Genomic DNA, 20,084 nt, shown 5'->3' with positions numbered 1-20,084 from the left:
GATGGCAAGGCGGGTGGCTGGCCAAGGTGGAGTGCAATTAGGAATATTCTGTAGCTGTTCAGGCAGGTGGCAATGCGACTGTGGCCGTGTAAATGAAAAGTGGAGAGATTTGAGAGTAGGGATTTGGTGACTAATTGGATTTGGGATAATGGAGGAATTAAACAAAAATATGGGTTTGGTTTCTGGTTCGGGTGACTGGACAGATGATGATGTCACCAGCGGGGAAAGAAAATACAGGATAAGGAGAGGCTTGGGGGAAGATTATTTGTGTGGTGTTTTGGAAATGTTGACTTTAAGGAAACTGGGACGCCCATGGGATTTACGCAGCACAGTTACATGTTAGCACGAGGCTGTCAGTGATGAGATAAAAGCAGAGAGCTCAGATCTGGGAATAAAAGAAGGAACCCTGGATGGATAGGATGGGTAGCCTTGGGGTACACACTAGAGACCTTCATGACCTTCACCCATGATTCACCCATAACCAGGCATCACTCCTGGAAGTTCATTGTCCCTCTGACAGCCCATCACACCGCAGATCTAAAGTGAATTTGGTTCCAGATCCTTGAAGCTCTTTTCCTTTCTAAAAAGAGTGGAGGAAGCTTAGTGGCTCATTCTTTGCTGTTGAAAGAGAGTGAGCTGCTCATGGATCCTTGTTCAAGTTTCCTTCCTCAGAGCTCAATTCTGCAGCCCAGCAGCAGGTTGCCCCTGGTGAAAGGAAAATTGGGGTTCTCTTTTTTTGTGAGAAGATGGGCTCCCTTGAGTAACAAGATTGGAAATGGATCGCCTTTAGCCCTCGCCTGTCAACTGTATCCACATGAATTAATTTCTTGTTGAATATTTGCTAGTTTGAATGACCCAGAGCCTGACTTCAGGGGAGACATTGTACGGGATGAAGACATCAAAGTACATCAGAGAGTTCCAGGGGCCAGTGCTGTCTCGGGCACTGTGCAGTGCAGGCAATTTGCACGACTTATCTTACCTGTCTGGATCTGAGTTTCCTGATCATGTTAAAACAGGGATAATAAGAAAAGTACCTATTCTACTGTTCCTGACTGCTGGTATGATAAAATAAGAAATGCTTTTGGAGGACCCATGCAAATGTTATCACTGTTTGACGATGCCTGAGGGACAGCCAGCACTGAGTAGGTCTCTATCCACAGTCATCAAATAAACTGCAGGAACTACACTCATTCATTTGCTCCTTAATCAATTCATTTACTCAACAAATGCCATTGGAGCACCTGTTCTCTGTGAGGCTCTGTGCTCATTGCTGGTGAAAAGAGAATGAACGCCATGCGAAGATATGGATAACATTCAGTATAATAAGCCAATCTGAAAAAGCTGCTGTATATTGTGAGATTCCATCTACATGACCTTTCTGGAAAATGAAAAATGAAAAATGATGGAGACAGTCAAAAGATCCAGAGGCTCAGGAGGAGGAAGGGATGAATAGGCGGAGCACAGAGGATGCTTAGGGCAATGAGACGATTCTGTATGATATTACAGTGGTGGATACATGTCTTCATATACTTGTTAAAACCAATAGAATGTACCACACCAGGAATGTACCCTAATGGCAGCTATGGGCTCTGGGTGATAACGATGATCCACGTAGCGTCTCTGATTGTAACAAATGCAGTGCTCTGGCACTGAATGCTGACAATGGGGAAGGCTGTGTGTGAGTTGGGGCAGGGAGTATATGGAAACTCTATACTTAGTGCTCAGTTTTTTAGTGAAAATAAAAGTGTTTTTTAAAAGTCAGTTCAGCCACTCAGTTGTGTTTGACTCTTTGTGACCCCATGGACTGCAGCACGCCATGCTTCCCTGTCCATCACCAACTCCCACAGCCTACTCAAGCTCATGCCATCCAAACATCTCATCCTTTGTCATCCCCTTCTCCTGCCATCGATCTTTCCCAGCATCAGGGTCTTTTCCAATGAGTCAGCTCTTCACATCAGGAGGCCAAAGAATTGGAGTTTCAGCTCCAGCATCAGTCCTTCCAATGAATATTCAGGATTGATTTCTTTTAGGATGGACTGGTTGGATCTCCTTGTGGTCCAAGGGACTCTCAAGAGTCTTCTCCAACACCACAGTTCAAAAGCATCAATTCTTTGGTACTCAGCTTTCTTTATAGTCCAACTTTCACATCCATACATGACTAATGGAAAACCATAGCCTTGACTAGACGAACCTTTGTTGGCTAAGTATTGTCTCTGCATTTTAATATGCTGTCTAGGCCGATCATAACTTTTCTTCCAAGGAGCAAGCATCTTTTAATTTCATCACTGCAGTCATCATCTGCAGTGATTATGGAGCCCCCCAAAATAAAGTCTGTCACTGTTTCCATTGTTTTCCCATCTATTTGCAAACAGATCTTCAAATGTCAGCAAATGAGAGCTGTGGATATGCGTGCACAGTGTGAGCAAGTTTCTTCCCTTTATATGGTTCTGATATTTTGTCTTCATCAGTGACAGGTGCATGCAGAACGTCGGTACTGTTCATTATGCAGACAGAACCCCCTTCGGCCTTATTCACCGCAGGGTAAATGATCACCCAGTGGTGAGCAGCTCCGCCTGCCAGGAGCCTCCCAGGATGGGGGTGAGGGGTGCTGAGCGGTTTCAGCATCCACTTGGCTGGATCCACACCATCCCTGAGACCAGACGGAAGGAGCAGAGGAGTTGGCCTTGACTGGTGAACGTGGCCAGACCATTTTGGTGTGGCTGTTTTGCATCCCTCTGCCCTTTAATTTGATGACTTCCCATGGGGAGCTGGGTGCGGTGAGGAAGACAGAAGTTAGGTCAGCATTTGTCCCTTTGGGCCCTAAACATTGAGAGGCTCAGTTAAGGGCAATAAGTCTGGTGTCTAGTGACGTAATAACCCTGTGCTGTGTTGATGGAGGACCAGTGATTGGGTCCATATTCAGCTCTGTTTACTCAGAGACTTGATTTTATGAGAGGAAGAAGTAACAATGGTTGAGTTTACAAGATTCCAAAAGAGCAAGGTTAAAAAAAAACAAACAAAAAAAACAGAATGAGTTTCACTGTAATTAAATCAATTTCAATGCATTTTTTTAAAACATAGAATCAGATAAAATATCAGCCTTTAGAAGTGGGTTTACCATCTTCTCCATGGTGTGCATACGTGCATGCTAAGTCCCTTCGACTGTGACTGCAAAATCGATATAGCCCACCAGGCTTCTCTGTCCATGAGATTCTCCAGGTAAGAATACTGGAGTAGGTTGCCATGTCCTCCTCCAAGGGATCTCTGAGACCCAGGGATCGAACCCGTGTCTCTTATACCTCTTTCGTTGGCACTTGGGTTCTTTACCACTAGGGCCACCTGAGAAGCCCACTAGCTTAGTATAGATGCAGCCAGTGAGCAGAACCAAGCAGGAGGGATCTTGAGGTGAAAAATGGATATTGCAAAGGAGTCTTAAATTTATGTCTGTCTTTCATATAGAGCTGTATTTCAAACCTTTCCAAAGTATATTTAACTGAGGAAATTATGCATCTTTACAGAGCAATACAGACAGTGATTGGCTGCAAATTCTATATACAGTCAATGGAGTTGTCATTATTTCTTCATGCTAGAACTTTGTACTGAATGAAAATCTCTGGGCAGAGTTTCTACTGCAAGGCATTGAAATTACAATGGTTGCATAATGTAGTTACTAGGAAAAGATAAAAATGTGACCCTACCATATTACACAGGGGATAGCATGGAGAATTTCAAGCTAGACCTTCAGTTCCTCAACATTAAATGCTTTGTTCTCTCTACCTCAGGGCCCTCACACATTCTGTTCCTTTCTCTCTTCCCTTCAGTCTTCACATGACTGGTCCCTTTTTATCAATCACATCTGGGCTTAAATGTCGCCTCCCATAGAGGCCTACCTCAGGGACACCTTACAAAAGAGACTCCCTTATTCCTCACTGTGATTCTTCAGCATTGTAACCCAAATAATATTGATCATTTTTTATAACTATACACCTATTTATTGTTTATATGTTTATTCTATTTCCCACCATGAATTGCAAGACCCAGCACGCGAGGGCTATGATCGACTGTTCTGTTCCCCAAGGTACATCCAGTGTTTCCAAGAGTATTTGGTGTCTAATAAGTAGTCAATAGATAAAGGAACATGAACATGAAGTAACCCTGGCTGTGACTATTTCAATGGAAGAGGACGCATTTATGAATCAACTGGTAAAGATTCAAGTGCTGTCTGGTCACGAAAATGTAGGAAATGAGCATCTTTTCTCAATATTATCAGATCTACTTCAATTCTATGTTCCTTGGGGTCCCTGGTGACTCAACAGTAAAGAATCCACCAGCCAGTGAAGAAGACATGGGTCCGATCCCTGGGTCAGGAAGATCTCCTGGAGGAGGAAATGACAATCCACTCCAGTATTCTTGCCTGGAAAATCTCACGGACAAAGAAACCTAGCCAGTAGTCACAAAAGAGTCAGACACAAACTTAGCAACTGAACAACAACAACAAACACATTATATCTACTCAACTAGAAGGGCTGAAGAATGGGAGCATCCCCTATGCACACACGCACTTGTGTTAGGCGCTGTGAGTTCTCTGGGACAGAGGCTGGGTCTTTTTCAAAAATTCATCCTCAGTATTAAAGGCAGTGCCTGGCACAGAAAGGCCAACAAGGGCGTATTTGCTGAATTTAACTAAAGTGAGATATTTGAAGTGCTTTCTGTCTTCTCCCTGGAAGAAGGAAATTGAAACAATTCAAGGTAATACTCTAGGATTTTTCTGTCCAAGCTTTGTGGGAGTAGGGTTAATCTTCCTGGCAGATTATAAAAGGTTGCACAAGATTGGAGAAAATATATGACAAAAATAGAATTAAATCTTCCCCTCTAAATATAGATTAAAGAGAATCACTTATTACTGTGCTGCAGAAATAAATTGCTTCTGTACCTGCTTAGCTGTGACCAGGTAATTATGCACAGAAATATTATGTTCTATTTCTCTGAGTTCCTCAAGTAGAGAAAGAGATATACAAGGAAATATATGGGAAGAAACAAAATACTCACATACACATACATTCCCAGAGTTCTAGGAGAGGAACTGACTTTTATTGCTGCTCCCACTTTTAAGACAGCTGATGTTTGAAATAATAGTGTTATTTGTTCAATCATGTCTGACTGTTTGTGACTCAATAGATTATAGCCCCCAGGCTCCTCTGTCCATGGGATTTTCCAGGTAAGAATACTGGAATGGGTTGCCATGCCCTTCTCCAGGGGATCTTCACGACCCAGGGATCAAACCTGGATCTCCCAATAATACTGGAGTGGGTTGCCATTTCTGCCTCCGAGGCATCTTCCCAACCCAGGGATAGAGCCCACAACTCCTGCTTCTTCTGCATTGCCGGCAAATTCTTTACCTGCAAAGCCATCAGGGAAATCCTTAAAGATAATAGTAGCAACTCATTTTGATCAATTCTGCCTATTTCCAAGAAAGAATTGATAATTTTCCCAATAATATACTTTGCCTTTCAGAAAATAGTTCTTTATGTAGCTTAAAGAGCTGATACGATGACAAGGAGACAATCAGACAAAGGATGAAGGCCATTGAACATGGGTCAGGGTAATCACAGGGTACAAATTCCATTCTTTATCTGGGAGCATTGCTTTTTAATGCTCTAGTAGCTAATCTTCAGCCTTCACTTCTAAATTGGGCATTTACTTCCTCTTTCTGTCTCTGTTTCTCTCTCATGTTTCTGTGCATTTAAATACAATAATAAAATAATTAAATAGTGCTTAGTTATTGAGGTCACTAAAAGTAGACTTTTGGGAGTCAAGCAGATCTGGATTCAAACCCCAGCTCTAGAGGTTTGTGGTTGGTTTCCTGACTAACCTATGTGTATCTGCTTCCTCTTCTCCTTACTGATAGCAGCTATCTTGTTAAGTGAAAGATCAAGTGAGAAATTGACTGAAATGTAGCACTGCCTTATAGACAAAAGGGCTCTTTGTCCTTTGTTTATGCATTGGTCAGTATGTTGGTTGCATTATGTATATTCATAAATAGTATTATTTAAACTTTGCATCAGGGTCTTTTCCAAGGAGTTGGTGCTTTGCATCAGGTGGTCAAAATATTGGAGTTTCAGCATCAGTCCTTCCAATGAATGGGTATTTTTTATTCTTGATTCCCTCTTGGTCCCTATTTCTTTTTTCAGCTTGTGTCTGTGTGTCTCTTACGGTTCCAGAGACCCCAAATCCAGTCATTCCTTATCTAAGATCAGCCAGTCACTGATCCTACCATTTCAATAAGCCATTTCTAAATCTCTATCAGCGTTTCAATCTCGTCCAACAACATCATACTTCACATACTTAGTAAATCCTGGTGGTTAAGAAAATAGGCTTTAATGATGGAGAGAACGGGGTCAGAGTACCAGCTATGTTGTTTATAATTATTTATGTGACCTTGGACAAGTTCCTCACCTCTTTAAGTCTTTGCTTCCTCATTTGTGAAATGAGACTAATAGCACTGCCTTGGGTTATTATGAAGATAAAGTGAGCTGATAAGAGATTTAGCATTCTCACACATGGTGGTCTCTTAGTAAATGTTAACTAGTATCACTGTTACAGAATCCTTTCCTGTTTTTCACCTAAAATTTAGAACAATTATAAAGTCTCCACCAGGAAGGCCCATTTCACTAGTTAGCCTTTGCATGATATGAACAGAAATCCAAAAGGAGGAGGAGGATGTGAATAAAAGAGGTGCCAGTTGTTTATTTGGGCTTCCCTGGTGGCTCAGGTGGTAAAGAATCTGTCTGCAATGCAGGAGACCCAGATTTGATCCCTGGGTTGGGAAGATCCCTTGGAGAAGGGAATGGCAACCCACTCTAGTATTCTTGTCCGGAGAATCCCATGGACAGAGGAGCCTGGCAAACTACAGTCCATTTGGTCACAAAGAGTCAGACACAACTGAGCAGCTAAAAGAACAACACACAGTTGTTTATTAATTGATTCCATCGACCATTATTTAATGAGCATGTACACTGTACTGGGAATATTATCAGTTTGTTTGCAAGTTGATAACAAGGGGCCATTATGTTCTGTGGGTAGTGCAAAAGAGGATTCTTGTCTTCAAGGAGCTTTAATCGTTGTGAGAAAGACATGACTCAACCCTTGAAGGAATTCCATGGAGGGATAGTGCAAGCGCTAAGACTGTCCATTGCTCACCTACGCTGCATTTTCTCAAAGGATTCTAGAAAGAGCGTGGCATCCCCAAAACCCTGGTGGAAGGATGAGTAATGAGTCAACCAACGGGATAAATGACAGTTGTTGACAAGAACTCTTGGCTTCAGCCCAGCCTACTCCCTGGCCTCTCCCATTGCTGAGCACAGGTAGGCAGACTGCTGTGAGGACAAAGGTCACCGGCAATGCGGGGCACACCCAAATGTTAGTTTATAAAGGAACAGAACTAGGAACCCACCCCATCCTCCGCACAGCCCAACCTGTGACCTCATGCAAGTGGAAGGACTCACCTCTCTCTGGCTACACTCACTTGGTCCTCCCACAAAGATACAATATGACTGGTGCTTTTGGCAACTGTCATCAAAATCTGCCAGTCCCCTCAGTTTGAGATTGTCCAAAAGATCCTCTGTAGAGAATGTAAAGATGAAAGAAACCGATTCCTATGTAAATAGCTACCTTGGGCAGAAAGAGTGGATTCAACTAAATATCATTAGGTACCTAAAGGTTTGAGCTTGAAACTAATGATATACCCTGGCATTAGGTAAGATATTGATATCCTTGTAAAGATGATCATTGTTTCATAATAATTTAATACACTTTTTATCTTGTAAATATAGCTAGAAGTTTGTAAATTGTGTTGATCTTTTATAACATTTTTGGCACCAGGGACCAGCTTTATGGAGGACAATTTTTCCATGGACCAGGGGTGGAGGTGGGGTTCCCTGATTTTCTTGCTTTGTGTTTAGCTGGCTATTCTTTTTCTAATTTTTTAAGATAGAAGTTTAGATTATTGATTTGAAACCTTTATTCTTTTCTAAAAAGAACACTTCTCATATAAGTTTCTTCCTAAGTACTGAATTACCTGAATCTCACAAATTTTGATAGATTCTGTGTTCATTTGTAAGCTTCCCTGGTGGCACAGTGGTGAAGAACACACCTCCCAATGCAGGAGACCCAGGTTCAATTCCTGGGTCGGGAAGATCCCCTGGAGGAGGAGATGGCAAGCCACTCCATTACTCTTGCCTGGAAAATCCCATGGGCAGAGAAGCCTGGTGGGCTACAGTCCATAGAGTCACAAAGAGGCTGACCTGACAAGCAACTGCAGTGTTCATTTGCAGTTAGTTCAAAATATTTTCTAATTATTTTTGAGGCTTAATTTTCAAACATTTAAGGGCTTTCCATATATCTTCAGTTCAGTTCAGTTCAGTCGCTCAGTCGTGTCCAACTCTTTGCGACCCCATGAATCGCAGCACGCCAAGCCTCCCTGTCCATCACCAACTCCCGGAGTTCACTCAAACTCAGGTCCATCAGTACTGGTCTAATGGATTATTTTATGGCCAGAGAATACATGTGGTAAGATTTCATTCTTTTTTAAAAGATTAAGGTTTGTTTTGTAACCCAGAATATGGTCTATTAGGGTGACTGTCCCATGAGTACTTGCAAATGGCGTGTATTCTGTTGTGCGGGAATGTTTATTAGGTCAAATTGTTGGATAGTGTTACTCTTATGTCTTCTATACTCTTGCTGACTTTTTGTCTTCTTCTGCTATCAGTTTCTAACAGAGGAGGGTTTTGGTCTCCAGTGCAATTGCATGTTTGTCTTCCTCTTTCAGTTTTATCACTTTTGCTTTATGTATCTTGAAGCTCTGTTATTAGGTACATACACACTTAGGGTTGTTATAGCTTTTGATGACTTGACTCTTTTATCATTATGTAATATTCCTCTTTATCCATGATGAGTTTCTTTTTCTGGAGTCTATTTTGTTTGGTGTTCATATAGTGACTTTCTTTTGATTAGCAGTTGCGTGGTATTTTTTTCCCATCTGCTTACATTTGAAGTGAGATTCAAACAACAGCACATAGTTGGATCTTGGTTGGTTTGTTTTTAATCCAATCCAAAAATCTCCAGCTTTTAAAAGTATTTATTTATTTGGCTGTGTTGTCAAGTTTTAGTTGCAGCATGTGGGATCTTTCTTGGGTCATGTGGGATCTTTCCTTGTAGTACAGATTCTCTAGTTGTGGTGTGTGGGCCCCGGGGTCCATGTGCTGCCATACATGTGCCCAGCTGCCTGTGGCACATGGGATCCTTCCAGACAAGGGATCAAACCCATATCCCCCGACTTGCAAGGCAGACTCGTAACCTCTGGACCACCAGGGAAATCCCCGATCTCCAACTTTTAGTTGCGTTTAGACCATTTAAATTTAAGTATCGAAATGGTTAGATTTAAGCGTGCCATTGGATGCTTAGTTTTCTGTTTGCTTTCTTTTTCTTTCCTCTTAGATTATTTGAGTATTTCTTGCCATTACACTTTAACTTACACATTTTTTTAAAACCATATCTCTTCATGTACATTTTATAGCTGTTGTTTAGGAGTGGTTACCATATGCATACCTGACTTTTCTTAATCTGCTTAGAGTTCATAGTTTGCCACTTCAAGTGATGTATAGAGATATTACAGCTATATAAATTCCTTTGCCTTCACGTTTATGTCATATAATTGAATACGAATATATTGAAAACCCAGTCAGATTAAATTTTTTATTTCAACAATCATACAAAAATATGAGTGTTACACAGATGTGCACATCATCCTTTCATTGGGGCCATTCTCATCTTCATTGTGTTACTCCAGTTTTAGTATTCGTGCTGCTAAAGTGAGCACTGAATATGTTTTTGAAGTGCTTGCCTAATAATGATTTATCCAAAACTTGCAACAAGTTTGTGAAACTATGATTACTAGAAGTACAGTCTATATGGTCAGAGAAGTGCTTTTCTCTGAAGAAAGTTAGAATTGCCTAACCAATTATACTTTAATGTAAAAGGGTAGTCATTTTATTTAAAAAAAAAAAAAGAAGTCTTTTTATTGTGAAATGAAGCAGAATGTGGAGTTAAAAACTAGAAATAGGCCAGAAGTATTTTATAACCAGAGAAGAATTTTTTTTTATTAAATGAAAGCTTATAATATCAAAACTATCAGTTATCTACAGGGATGTCCATAAAGGGAACTGTTCCATTTTTCAGTAGGTGGTAGATACTTGGAGAAGATGAAATAAAAGCTAACTCTCAGACTTCCTTGGTGGCCCAGTGGAAGAGAATTCGCCTGCCAATGCAGGGGGCCACAAGTTCAATCCCTGGCCCGAGAAGGTCCCACCTGTCTCGGCGCAACTAAGCCCGTGGGTCACAACTTCTGAGCCCGCGTGCTGCAACTACTGAGGCCCATAGGCCTAGAGCCTGTGCTCTGCAACAAGAGAAGCCACCACAAGGAGCAGCTCAAGCAGCGCAAGGAAGAGTAACTCCCGCTCACAGCTAGAGGAAGCCCGTGTGCAGCAACAAAGACCCAGTGCAGCCAAAAATAAAATAAGTAAAGAATGTTTTTTTTTTTTTAATTTAACTCTGTTAGGTTTGGAATTAGGGGGAAATAGAGGTCATACCACATATTGTTAAGCTCATAGCCAAGAAAATAATCACATGTGTAAAGCATCTTCACTCAGGAAAAAAATAAATAAATAAAAAGCCCTCAAAGGCACTTTGGCATAAAATGTCATTTACCTCTGTCAATTACTATTGCAAATATTGTCCACGGTCCAGAACAGGGAAGTGATGAGTCTGTGCGGCACGCAGTGAAGGTAGCCGTCTCCCTCTGTAACCTTGTCTTTCCCAGAGTATGCAGTCACTGGCTTGGAATGCACAGCTGTGAAGGTGACAGCTAAAGGCTTCAGTGATGTAAGCCTGAAACCGGGGAGGAGAGCAATTAAGCCCCACCTTGATTAAGCTGCAGGGTACCATAAGGGTTGCAAGTCGGGCTGGCGACTGTTTCCTTTGGTGAGCAGGAGACATTTGCACTTGGAGTTTATGGGGAAACAACCTGTCATAAATGGTGGTCAGGACACCTTGCCATCTTCTCTGCCGATCAGATGCCTGCCATTCAGGAAGTTGCTTCTGCTCTATGAGCTCTTTCTTTCTGGCCACTCCAATGATGATGAATAATCTCTCGGCAAGCTGACTTACATAGCCCTTTCATCTACCCAATTCATGTGGCAGTCTGAGTTTTTCTTTACATGGGCATATTATCCTGAAACAGATTTTAATCTCCATTAAGACCAGCACAGTGCCTTTGGTTCCCAAAGTGCCTTACCCAGTGTGCACGAAGTTTGAGAGAGGTGAGAGAGGTGATGAGAATAGTTGAGCCTGATTCCATCATTTCCTAGCTGAATGACTAGGGGCAAATTACTTAAATATTAATAAATATGCCTCAGTTTTCCCACTTGTAAAATTGGGACAATAACACTATCCATAAAGATGAAATAAGTTAAGACATGTAGAGTATTTAGCATTTTTTGCCTGGTACCTAATAAGTACTGTTACTTATTTTTATTAAGTGATTAATTTTTTTCTTAGAAAGTCATGGAACAAATATGTATTTATAAGTTAGGCAGGACAGAGCACAGATAGGATCAGCTAGAAAAGGCAAAGAACACAAACAGAAGTTGACCAGATTCCAGATACAAAAGACTTAACACCTGTTTTTAAAAGAAACGGAGGATGGGAATGTAAATTGGTACAGCTGCATTGGAAAACCTGCTGGCAGCGCTTATTCAAGAAGAACATTCTAATGCTCTAGAAACAAGCAATCCCACTCCTGAGTATACAGCCAACAAAAAGTGTCCATGTATTGTGAAAGGATGTTGGATAGAATGTTCATAGTAGCCCCATGGAAGTCATTAACTGAAAGCTATGCAAATATCCATCAGAGGGAGAATGGATAAATAACTTGTGGCAACAAAAATGGGTGGTTTCCAACTACACACTGCAGGATAGATAAACCTCACCAGTGCAGCGGTGAACACAAAGGAAGCCAGACACCAAGGAGTGTATACTATGCTTATTGTAAGATTCCAGGCAAAACTAACCTGTGCTGTTATTACAAGTCGGGATAGTGAGTTAACCCCAGGTGGGTGACAGCTGTGAGAGGGAGGAGAGCTAGAGAGGAGAGACCAGGATGAGCTTCTGGGTGAGCAGCTAACATTTTACCTCTTTCTCTGGTGCTGGTGTCATGGATGAGTTCAGACTGTGAAAATATATTGAACTGTCCACTTTCGATATGCATATTTTTCCATAGGCATATTCAGTTCAGTTCAGTTGCTCAGTTGTGTCTGACTCTGCGACCCCATGGACTGCAGCACTCCAGGCTTCCCTGTCCATCACCAACTCCTGGAGCTTACTCAAACTCATGCCCATCCAGTTGGTGATGCCATCCAGCTATCTCGTCCTCTGTCATCCCCTTCTCCTCCTGCCTTCAATTTTTCCTAGCATCAGGGTCTTTTTCAGTGAGTCAGTTCTTTGCATCACCTGGCCAAAGTATATGGACAGTATAGTCCATGGAATTCTCCAGGCCAGAATACTGGAGTGGGTAGCCTTTCCCTTCTTCAGGGATCTTCCCAACCTGAGGATCGAACACAGGTCTCCTGCATTGCAGGAGGATTCTTTACCAGCTGAGCCACAAGGGAAGCCTATATGGGTATTATATGCCATTAAAAAAGGAGAACAGAAATAAAATAAAATAGAAAACCAAAAAAAAAAAAAAAAAAGGAGAAAGCCAAAGAATAAAACAAAACGAAAGAAGGGCAAAGCAAAACACCCCAGAGGTTAAAGGACACGGATCCTGACCTGGCTGGCTCGCCTCTCTGCCTTACACAGCACCCTGCCCTTCCCCGCCTCCTCCTCTCCCAGCCCTACTCTAACCTATCCCGCACGAGGATGGCAAATGCAGTTTTCAGGGTCCTTCCGTTCTCTTCCCGGCTCCCCATAGCTCCTCCCGGCTCTGAGCATCCCTAAGGCAGGAAGGGGGTTTCCTAGTGGAAAGGGCTGGCAGGAGAGTTAACTTGGAGGAGCTGATGCTTCGTTAAATGAACCGTAAGGCTTAAAGCCATCTCTTTTTCTGTCTCATCCTCCCCCGTCTCCTCTCACACTTCCTCCCCCTTTATCTTTCCCAGAACATCCTCCTATCCCAGCGGTGGTGTAGCGGCGCTGGTCCGCGGCGCGCCCGCGGGGCCCGGGATGCGGGGCGGGGGCCGCGCTCGCCCGGAGCCCCTCCCGCCAGCCGGGTTGACCCCGCCCCGCGGCGCCGGCTATTTTGGGCGCGGGCGGCGGCCGCAGGATCGCCGCCCGGCGCGGATCCTGTGACACCTCCCAGCGCGCGCACTTGTTGCTCCCGGGACCTGCCGCCCATCCTCGAGCCCACCTTGTCCGCCTCGTCCTCTGCCCTCTCCTGGCTTCTCTCTTTCCGTGCGATCGCCCGGAACATCGATCCCTCAGGCACCGCTGTCACCGGCTGGGGAAATAGATTAAAGAAACTAGAAAAATAAACGCCCTCCGTAGGCCCCCCCCGCCTTCCCCGGGCAGCAGCAGCAGCAGCGGCAGGAGCGCTGGCCCGGGCGCCGCAGAGGTGGCGCCTCCCCGGCCCGGGACGCTGGCCCCGGGCGCCGACGGCATGACGGACGCGGCGACGGCTAACGGGGACGACCGGGACCCCGAGATCGAGCTCTTCGTGAAGGTAGGTCGGCGTCCCAGCGCCGCCGCACCTGCTGCGCCTCCAGCCGGGATCGAGGCTCACGTGTCCCGGCGCCGAGCGCTCTGGGACGCCCGACCTTCCCCAGGGAGCGCAGCCTAGCCCTGGCGGTCCCTGGGGTGGCCTTTCTGCAAACCCGAGCCTCGCTTCGGGGCTCCCGGGGGGGATGGAGTCAGGTGCATTCTGGCAGGTGGCTGTCTTCTCCGAGAGTTTGTCAAACCTGCCGCAGGACCGGCGGTCACCCTGCCTAGGCGCAATTTTGGTTTGTCCTGAAGGGGCATCTTCGGGTGCAGGGTGAGGGCAGGAACCCGGCTGGACCCATGACGATTTCTTCTAAAAAGGCGGGGGGAAGGAAGAGGGGGAAAAGAAAGCATTACTAATAATATGATCTTTGGCAAAGTATAAATAACATTTCTTAAAACCTCCTTTCTCTCTTTTACTCTATTAAAAGAAAAGCAAAAGGGAACAAAGATGTGTTCTTGTTCTGTGATCTGCAAGGCGGAAAGCAAACACTCCACTCGCCCACATTATTATTAGTGCCATAAGCGTGTTTCCGCGGGGTTGTATCAGGAAATGCAAAGGGTGACCTGAGGCAGACTGGGAGGAGGGGACACGGGGCGGGGGGAATTCATTAAGTCCCCTCGCTCCCTGCGCCGAAACAGTCTAACGTCAAAAGCTGCTACTCTTCCTTTGCAACCTGGAGGAGGAAGGATGAAGGCTGATGCACCGTTTCCCGGTCCTCCAGTGTAATAAGAAAGAAACATTTGATAGGTCCTCCAGAAGCCGAGAAACCTGAGCGCAGAAGAGTTGTCTCCAGGGCGGTGCAGAGTCGCCAGGAATTGGGGGAGGGGCAGCCGCCGGCAGGCTGCCTGAGCGCTGAGAACTTTCACAAAAGGGGGAAAAAAAAACCAAAAAAAAACCAAACATCTTAGAATGCAGTTTCCCTAGAAATATACAGGTAACTGAGAAGGGAAGAGAACTTGGTGCCTGTTCTGGCTGAATTTAAAAGACATGTATATTTCCCTTTATACATGGGGAAATGTATGGAAATATACATGCCTTTTAAATTTGTTTGGTCAAACAATCCTTATCTACAAACTAAATACACAAATAGATTTTCGCAGGAAGTGTAAGATCTATATGACACTGATAGCAACCTTTTGGTCTTCGGTAATTTTTATTTATTTTATTAAAAAATAACAAATGAGCTGTGACTTATCTTACACTTGAAAAATACTCTCAGTTGGCCCAGCCTACCACAAAGTTTTGTTAAATATTTTGGCTGTGCTTCACATTTGGGGGGTTATTTTGCAAAATTATGCATAGACATTACATTTGGTTTTTAGTAAGACAACTTTCCTGGACCTATTTCTCTTCCCCCAAATGTGGCTTCCATCACTGTCACCCTCATTTGGTTTCTGGGACTCCTCAGGGAAGGATTTTCAGGCTCTCTGGCAGACCCAGGTAATGAAAGAGGTCATATCCTCCCAGACTGGGTAGTGTCAGACTCAGAGCTGGCCGGGGCTGCCCTGACCCCCGGCATCCAGGCCTGCGGTCTAGGGAGCAAATACGGAGAGCTTTCACAGAGCAAGGAGTATTGCTGTTCTTCTTGAAGAAAGCTATTCTAGGACTTTCTCAGATTCCCTGGGAGCAGGTAGTTTCACAGTGTCAAGTTCCTGAAAGCTATTTGAAACACAAATTGACTCTTTTAGAACCAAAAGAGCCCTTTGCCCTGCTCCTAAGTGAGAAGCTCATTCTACCCATACCTTCTGAGTTTCAGGTTGGCAACTTGGAGGTTTTCTCCATTTGTATAAAAAGCTCACTTAGCAGCCCCCAGTGCCCACAAGAATTCTAAAGTACCCGTGTTGTCATTTTTTTTTTTTTTCTTCCTAAAAGAAAGCAATCCATGAGAGCCAGGCAGGCCTTCTTGGTCAGCACAGAAATCAAGCTGATGGAGAACAAAAAATCAGATAGGAAAGCTCTTTTGATCCCCCCACCCCCTTTTTGAGCTTCTGGTTAGTAGTGATCAGTTACAAGGGCAAGTAAAGGCTAAAAATAATTGTGAAATAAAGACACTGCCCAGGCAGCCAGCCATGTCCTGATTTATAGAATCAGGTATTTCCATGGTTTATCGTGTCTTGTAGCTGTAGGATTCCCATCAGAAGAAAGGCCTTGTGGAAGGTCTCAGGTATCCGAGGTGATTTCTGCAGGCCCAGCAAGGTTGGTTTCTAGGAAGCCTTCCAGGCAGGCTCTCCTCACCCAGTAAGTGTTGTGATGTGGTCATCTTCAACACTCCCTTGAAGAGACCCACCCCCCTCCAAACCTGGCCTGTCCCCTGGGAAATGTGAAAGCGAAAGCTAGTCACTCACTTGTGTCCAACTCTTTGTGACCCCATGGACTGTAGCCCGCCAGTCTCCTCTGTCCATGGAATTCTCCAGGCAAGAATTTTGGAGTGGGTTTCCATTTCCTTCCCCAGAGGATCTTCCCAACCCAGGGATCAAACCCAGGTCACCCACATTGTGGGCAGACTCTTTACTGACTGAGCCACCAGGAAAGCCTCCTGTGTGTCATTCAAAACCTTCATTATTGTGAGAGTTTCAAGGACATACAATAGATTCTACGCCACATCGATTGGTGATCATTATCTGTTACCTCTGCTGCTTATTAATCATACTAAATGGTGGCATTTTAGGACTTAGGAAGCACATTCAAATACCTTATCTCATTGGCTCCCCAGCTTCATGGATCCATGAGCCTTGATTCACAGGTATAAAGTGATGAAAACAAATGACGTGTGGTTCCCAAGGTCCTCTTGAGATATAATGCTGAGAGAGCACTTTGCTCTCCCTGTAACAACCTCAGGAACTAAGGATGATGGTTCATCCCATTTTATGGTTGAAAAACTCAGGTGCTCAAAGAGCATCCGTGAAATGTTCAGAAGTAGATAGCAGTAAATAACATTCAGATCCAGCCATCAACTAGCAGTTTAGACTCTAAATTTTTTTACTCTTTCTCGAATACCCATATGTCAGGCCTTGTACCTTCTTTTGCCAAGTCAGCCTTTCAAGTGTTTCTAAGATGACACTTACTGGCCACTTACGAATCCATTCTAATGTGTTAGTCACTCAGTCATGTCCAGCTCTTTGTGACTGTAGCCCACCAGGGATTTTGTAGACCTCCATCCATGGGATTTTTCCAGGCAAGAATACTGGAGTGGGTTGCCATTTCCATTTCCAGTCCATTCTAATATGGTCATGGAACACTATCAAGGCTCCCACCCATCCCTCCTCTGTACTCTAAGTCTTTCCCTTCCAGGGAACATTCTAATGGGGATTTTTTAAAAAGATTTATTTATTTAATTAAAAAGCTTTTTTTTTTTTTTTTTGGCTTTGGTGTGTCTTTGTTGCTGCACGAGGGCTTTCTCTAGCTTCGGGAGTGGGGGCCACTCTTCATTGCCACGCGAGGGCTTCTCATTGCAGTGGCTTCTCTAGTTTCAGAGCGCAGGCTCCAGTAGTTGCAGCACATGGGCTCAGAAGTTGTGGTTCCCAGGCTCTAGAGCACAGGCTCAGTAGTTGCGGCACATGGATCTAGCTGCTCTGAGGCATGTGAGCACATGGGATCCTCCTGGACCAGGGATTGAACTGGTGTCCCCTGTGCTGCAAGGCGGATTCCCAGTCACTGGACCGACCACCAGGGAAGCCGTCTCATGGGGGTGTGTAAGAGATCATTGACCCAACGTTTTTAATTTCTTCATCTATAAGAAGAAAGGTTTGAGTCTGTCAGCTCTCATTCTCATTTCCCAACAAATGTGAATGTGGCAGAGGAGACAGAGAAATGGGTTCAAATCTTGTCTCTGCCTCTTGTTGGCCAAATGACTCTGAACAAGTTCCATAACTTCTATGAATCTCAGCATCCCCCCTCTTAAAACAAGAGGGTGATTATAAATAAAGTGCCCTTCTCTTTTATTGTCCAAACTCCTGAGAGAGAAAGGAGGTACTTCCAATAGTTAGGCTGGGACAGCAGGTGTCACCTGGGGTTGATGAGAACGTGTGGTCACCCTGGTTATGAAAATACTGTCACCACAGACTGGCTGCGAGGATGCCACGGGAACAAATAGAGGAAAACATTGTGTAAGTTGAAAATTGCTGAGAACACATTGACTTCGATAAGGATATGAGTCCCGTGGCAGATAGAACCTTTCTTGATCTGCAGGTCCCTGATTTGCCTTAGGGAACAATGGCCTGGCTGCTTCCTCACTCGCAGGGCTATTTTGAGAATAAATGAGATCATACGCAGCTGGGACTTTGATCACAAAGGGAGGACAACAGGTTAGAGTTGATAGAGGCAGTGAGCGTGGTTTATTGAAAGAAAAAAGAACAAGGAAATAAAAGCAAAACAGAAAGTGATTTGGGAAGACAAACACAGGATGTGCTGCCGTGTAGTTAGATCAAGGCATTCCTCCTTCCCTATCGACACCTCCACCTTCAGTCCCCGCCCTAGACCCCAGAGGTAGAAAGTTGCCAGAGCCACTCAACTGGAAACAAATGTCTCTTGAGTTTCAACAGAAACCAGTGGTTCTCAAATTTGGCTACAGAATCTAACAATTTAGGGGAGATTTTTAAAACTTCTGATGTCAGGCTGCTCCCTGGTCGGTTACATCACAATTTCTGTAGGCGGGACCCAAAAGTGGTGTTTTTACCCCCACCCCTAGGCAACTCTGTTGTGGAGCTCTTGTGCAGAGCCACTGAGTCCTGATCAGAGGCAGGTCTCTCGGCAGGCAGCTTTGCCGCTACTGAGCTCGGTGGCTTTGCTAGTGTGGATGAATGCCTAGAACGTCTAACAGCCTCAGGTCATCCTACTCATTCTCATCAGGAGTGCTGTTGACAGAAAGCTCACAGCCAACAGTGCTGCAGTGAACAGATGCTGACGGCCCATAAAGCCCTTATCTGCAGGACTCCAGAACAGTCTGTGTGTGGGGTCGGTCTAGCAAATAATGATCAATTCAGTCCCTGGGGGAAACAGAACGGAGGCCTGCTGATTGTCTGATGGAAATGACTAGTCATTTCATTTATGGAGTGATCCAGAAGGCTCTGACAGGGGTGCAGAGCACAAGTCAAGTCATGGCGACCCATGGCGTGGTCATCTGATTTCCAGAACAGACGGGATCAAATTTTGTTGTGTTACCTCTCAGACCCCAGCTCCCCACTGGCTGCCTGGTCACCTGGCCAGTCATGGGGTTATCAGGTTTTGAAGTTCCTTTTATCACATTATGCCACTGTTTTCTCCTGGTTTTGCTCTTTGGTCAGTAATGCAACACGCAAATCCATCTGCCCTGCTGTGTCAGCGGTGCATCCTTACCTGGTAACACACCCCTGGGAGTACCGATGTCAAAGGTCGGCTCATACAAGTCTCAGGTACCCTGGCAGGTGGTGACAGTGAGGGTTGGGGGTCTGAAGATGTTAAAGCCCATGGCCAGTGGTGTCAGCCCCTGCCTCCCTGCTTACCTGAGCTGTTTCTCTGGACTGTTTGGTAGCTTTCTCCACCGAGGGCAAAGAGCCCATGGGTTCAGATAAGTCAAAAGCTTGTAATTCTTGGTTTCTTTTGAAATTCAGATGCTGAGCCCATGGTAGTGGTAACAGAAGAGGCAGTAGAAGAATGCAGTTTCCGGTGCCCCTGAGGGTCACCTGCTGTGTGAGCTAGGACAGGCTGCCTGACATCTCTGGGCCACAGTTGTCTTGCCTGTGGAATGCTGATAATGGCAATACCTGTTTCCTGGGGTTGCTGTGAGCATTGAACGAGACGTGTAATCTGGGGAAGGCCTCCTCTGCAGGCCTAGGATAGCCCAAAAAGTGAGAAGCCAAGCCCCTAGCACCTTCCTTCCTTAATGTGTCCCAGAAGTCGCTGGTGCAGAGACACAGCGCGATGGGAGCCAGAGCACAGTGGTCTGTGGATCTGATCACCTCTGACGGGGCTGCTGCTCCAAGAGCTGGAGGCCCCCACCAACCACTGTCGGGAGGAATGTAACCCCAGGAGAGTGTAGATCGCTGACCAATGGTCAGATTTTTCCAGCTCAAGGGGTGTTGATTCCTCTGTTAGCTGCTCCCACACAGCTCGAGGGGCTGGACTAGGATGTATCAAATCACTGGGAGTGCTACCCTGGCCCCTCCCTTTTTGGCTCCATGGGGGTGTTACTTCTGGGGTTTCATCCCAGAAGTCACTAGGTTGTCACTAGGTTCCAGGTGGAGCCTCCCAGGCTCATCTGCAGGTGCTACAATTTTGACCCTTCAGTAGGAAGGCAGCT

At 44.8% G+C, this 20,084-nt stretch overlaps 1 protein-coding gene, 1 long non-coding RNA gene and 1 other non-coding gene across 4 annotated transcripts in view; 1 reads left to right on the top strand and 2 right to left on the bottom strand.

Moving 5' to 3' along the window:
- The window catches only part of CLIC5 (chloride intracellular channel 5), a 166,122-nt gene that overhangs the window by 42,353 nt on the left and 103,685 nt on the right, over positions 1–20,084 (top strand). Inside the window, exon 1 of one of the 2 annotated variants that reach the window (XM_004018860.6) lies at positions 13,376–13,768. The exons of the other annotated variant lie outside the window; for it this stretch is intronic. Within the exon in view, the coding sequence (XP_004018909.3) occupies positions 13,706–13,768 (63 nt within the window). The 5' untranslated portion in view covers positions 13,376–13,705. Of the gene's footprint in view, positions 1–13,375; positions 13,769–20,084 lie in introns of those variants that run through there. 2 annotated transcript variants of the gene reach the window in all.
- LOC114109757 (U6 spliceosomal RNA) lies at positions 9,771–9,877 on the bottom strand. Its single transcript, XR_003586336.1, has one exon. It is a non-coding gene; the product is annotated as a U6 spliceosomal RNA (small nuclear RNA).
- On the bottom strand, positions 10,129–13,257 carry LOC105603723 (uncharacterized). Its single transcript, XR_001023007.4, has 2 exons — positions 12,247–13,257; positions 10,129–11,287 (listed from the first exon to the last, which is right to left on the bottom strand). It is a non-coding gene; the product is annotated as an uncharacterized LOC105603723 (long non-coding RNA).

Source organism: Ovis aries, chromosome 20, assembly GCF_016772045.2.
Source record: "Ovis aries strain OAR_USU_Benz2616 breed Rambouillet chromosome 20, ARS-UI_Ramb_v3.0, whole genome shotgun sequence".
NCBI classification, from domain to species: Eukaryota; Metazoa; Chordata; class Mammalia; order Artiodactyla; family Bovidae; genus Ovis; species Ovis aries.
The sequence above is the reverse complement of the archived record's forward strand: the minus strand, read 5'-3'. Positions and strand labels throughout refer to the sequence as shown.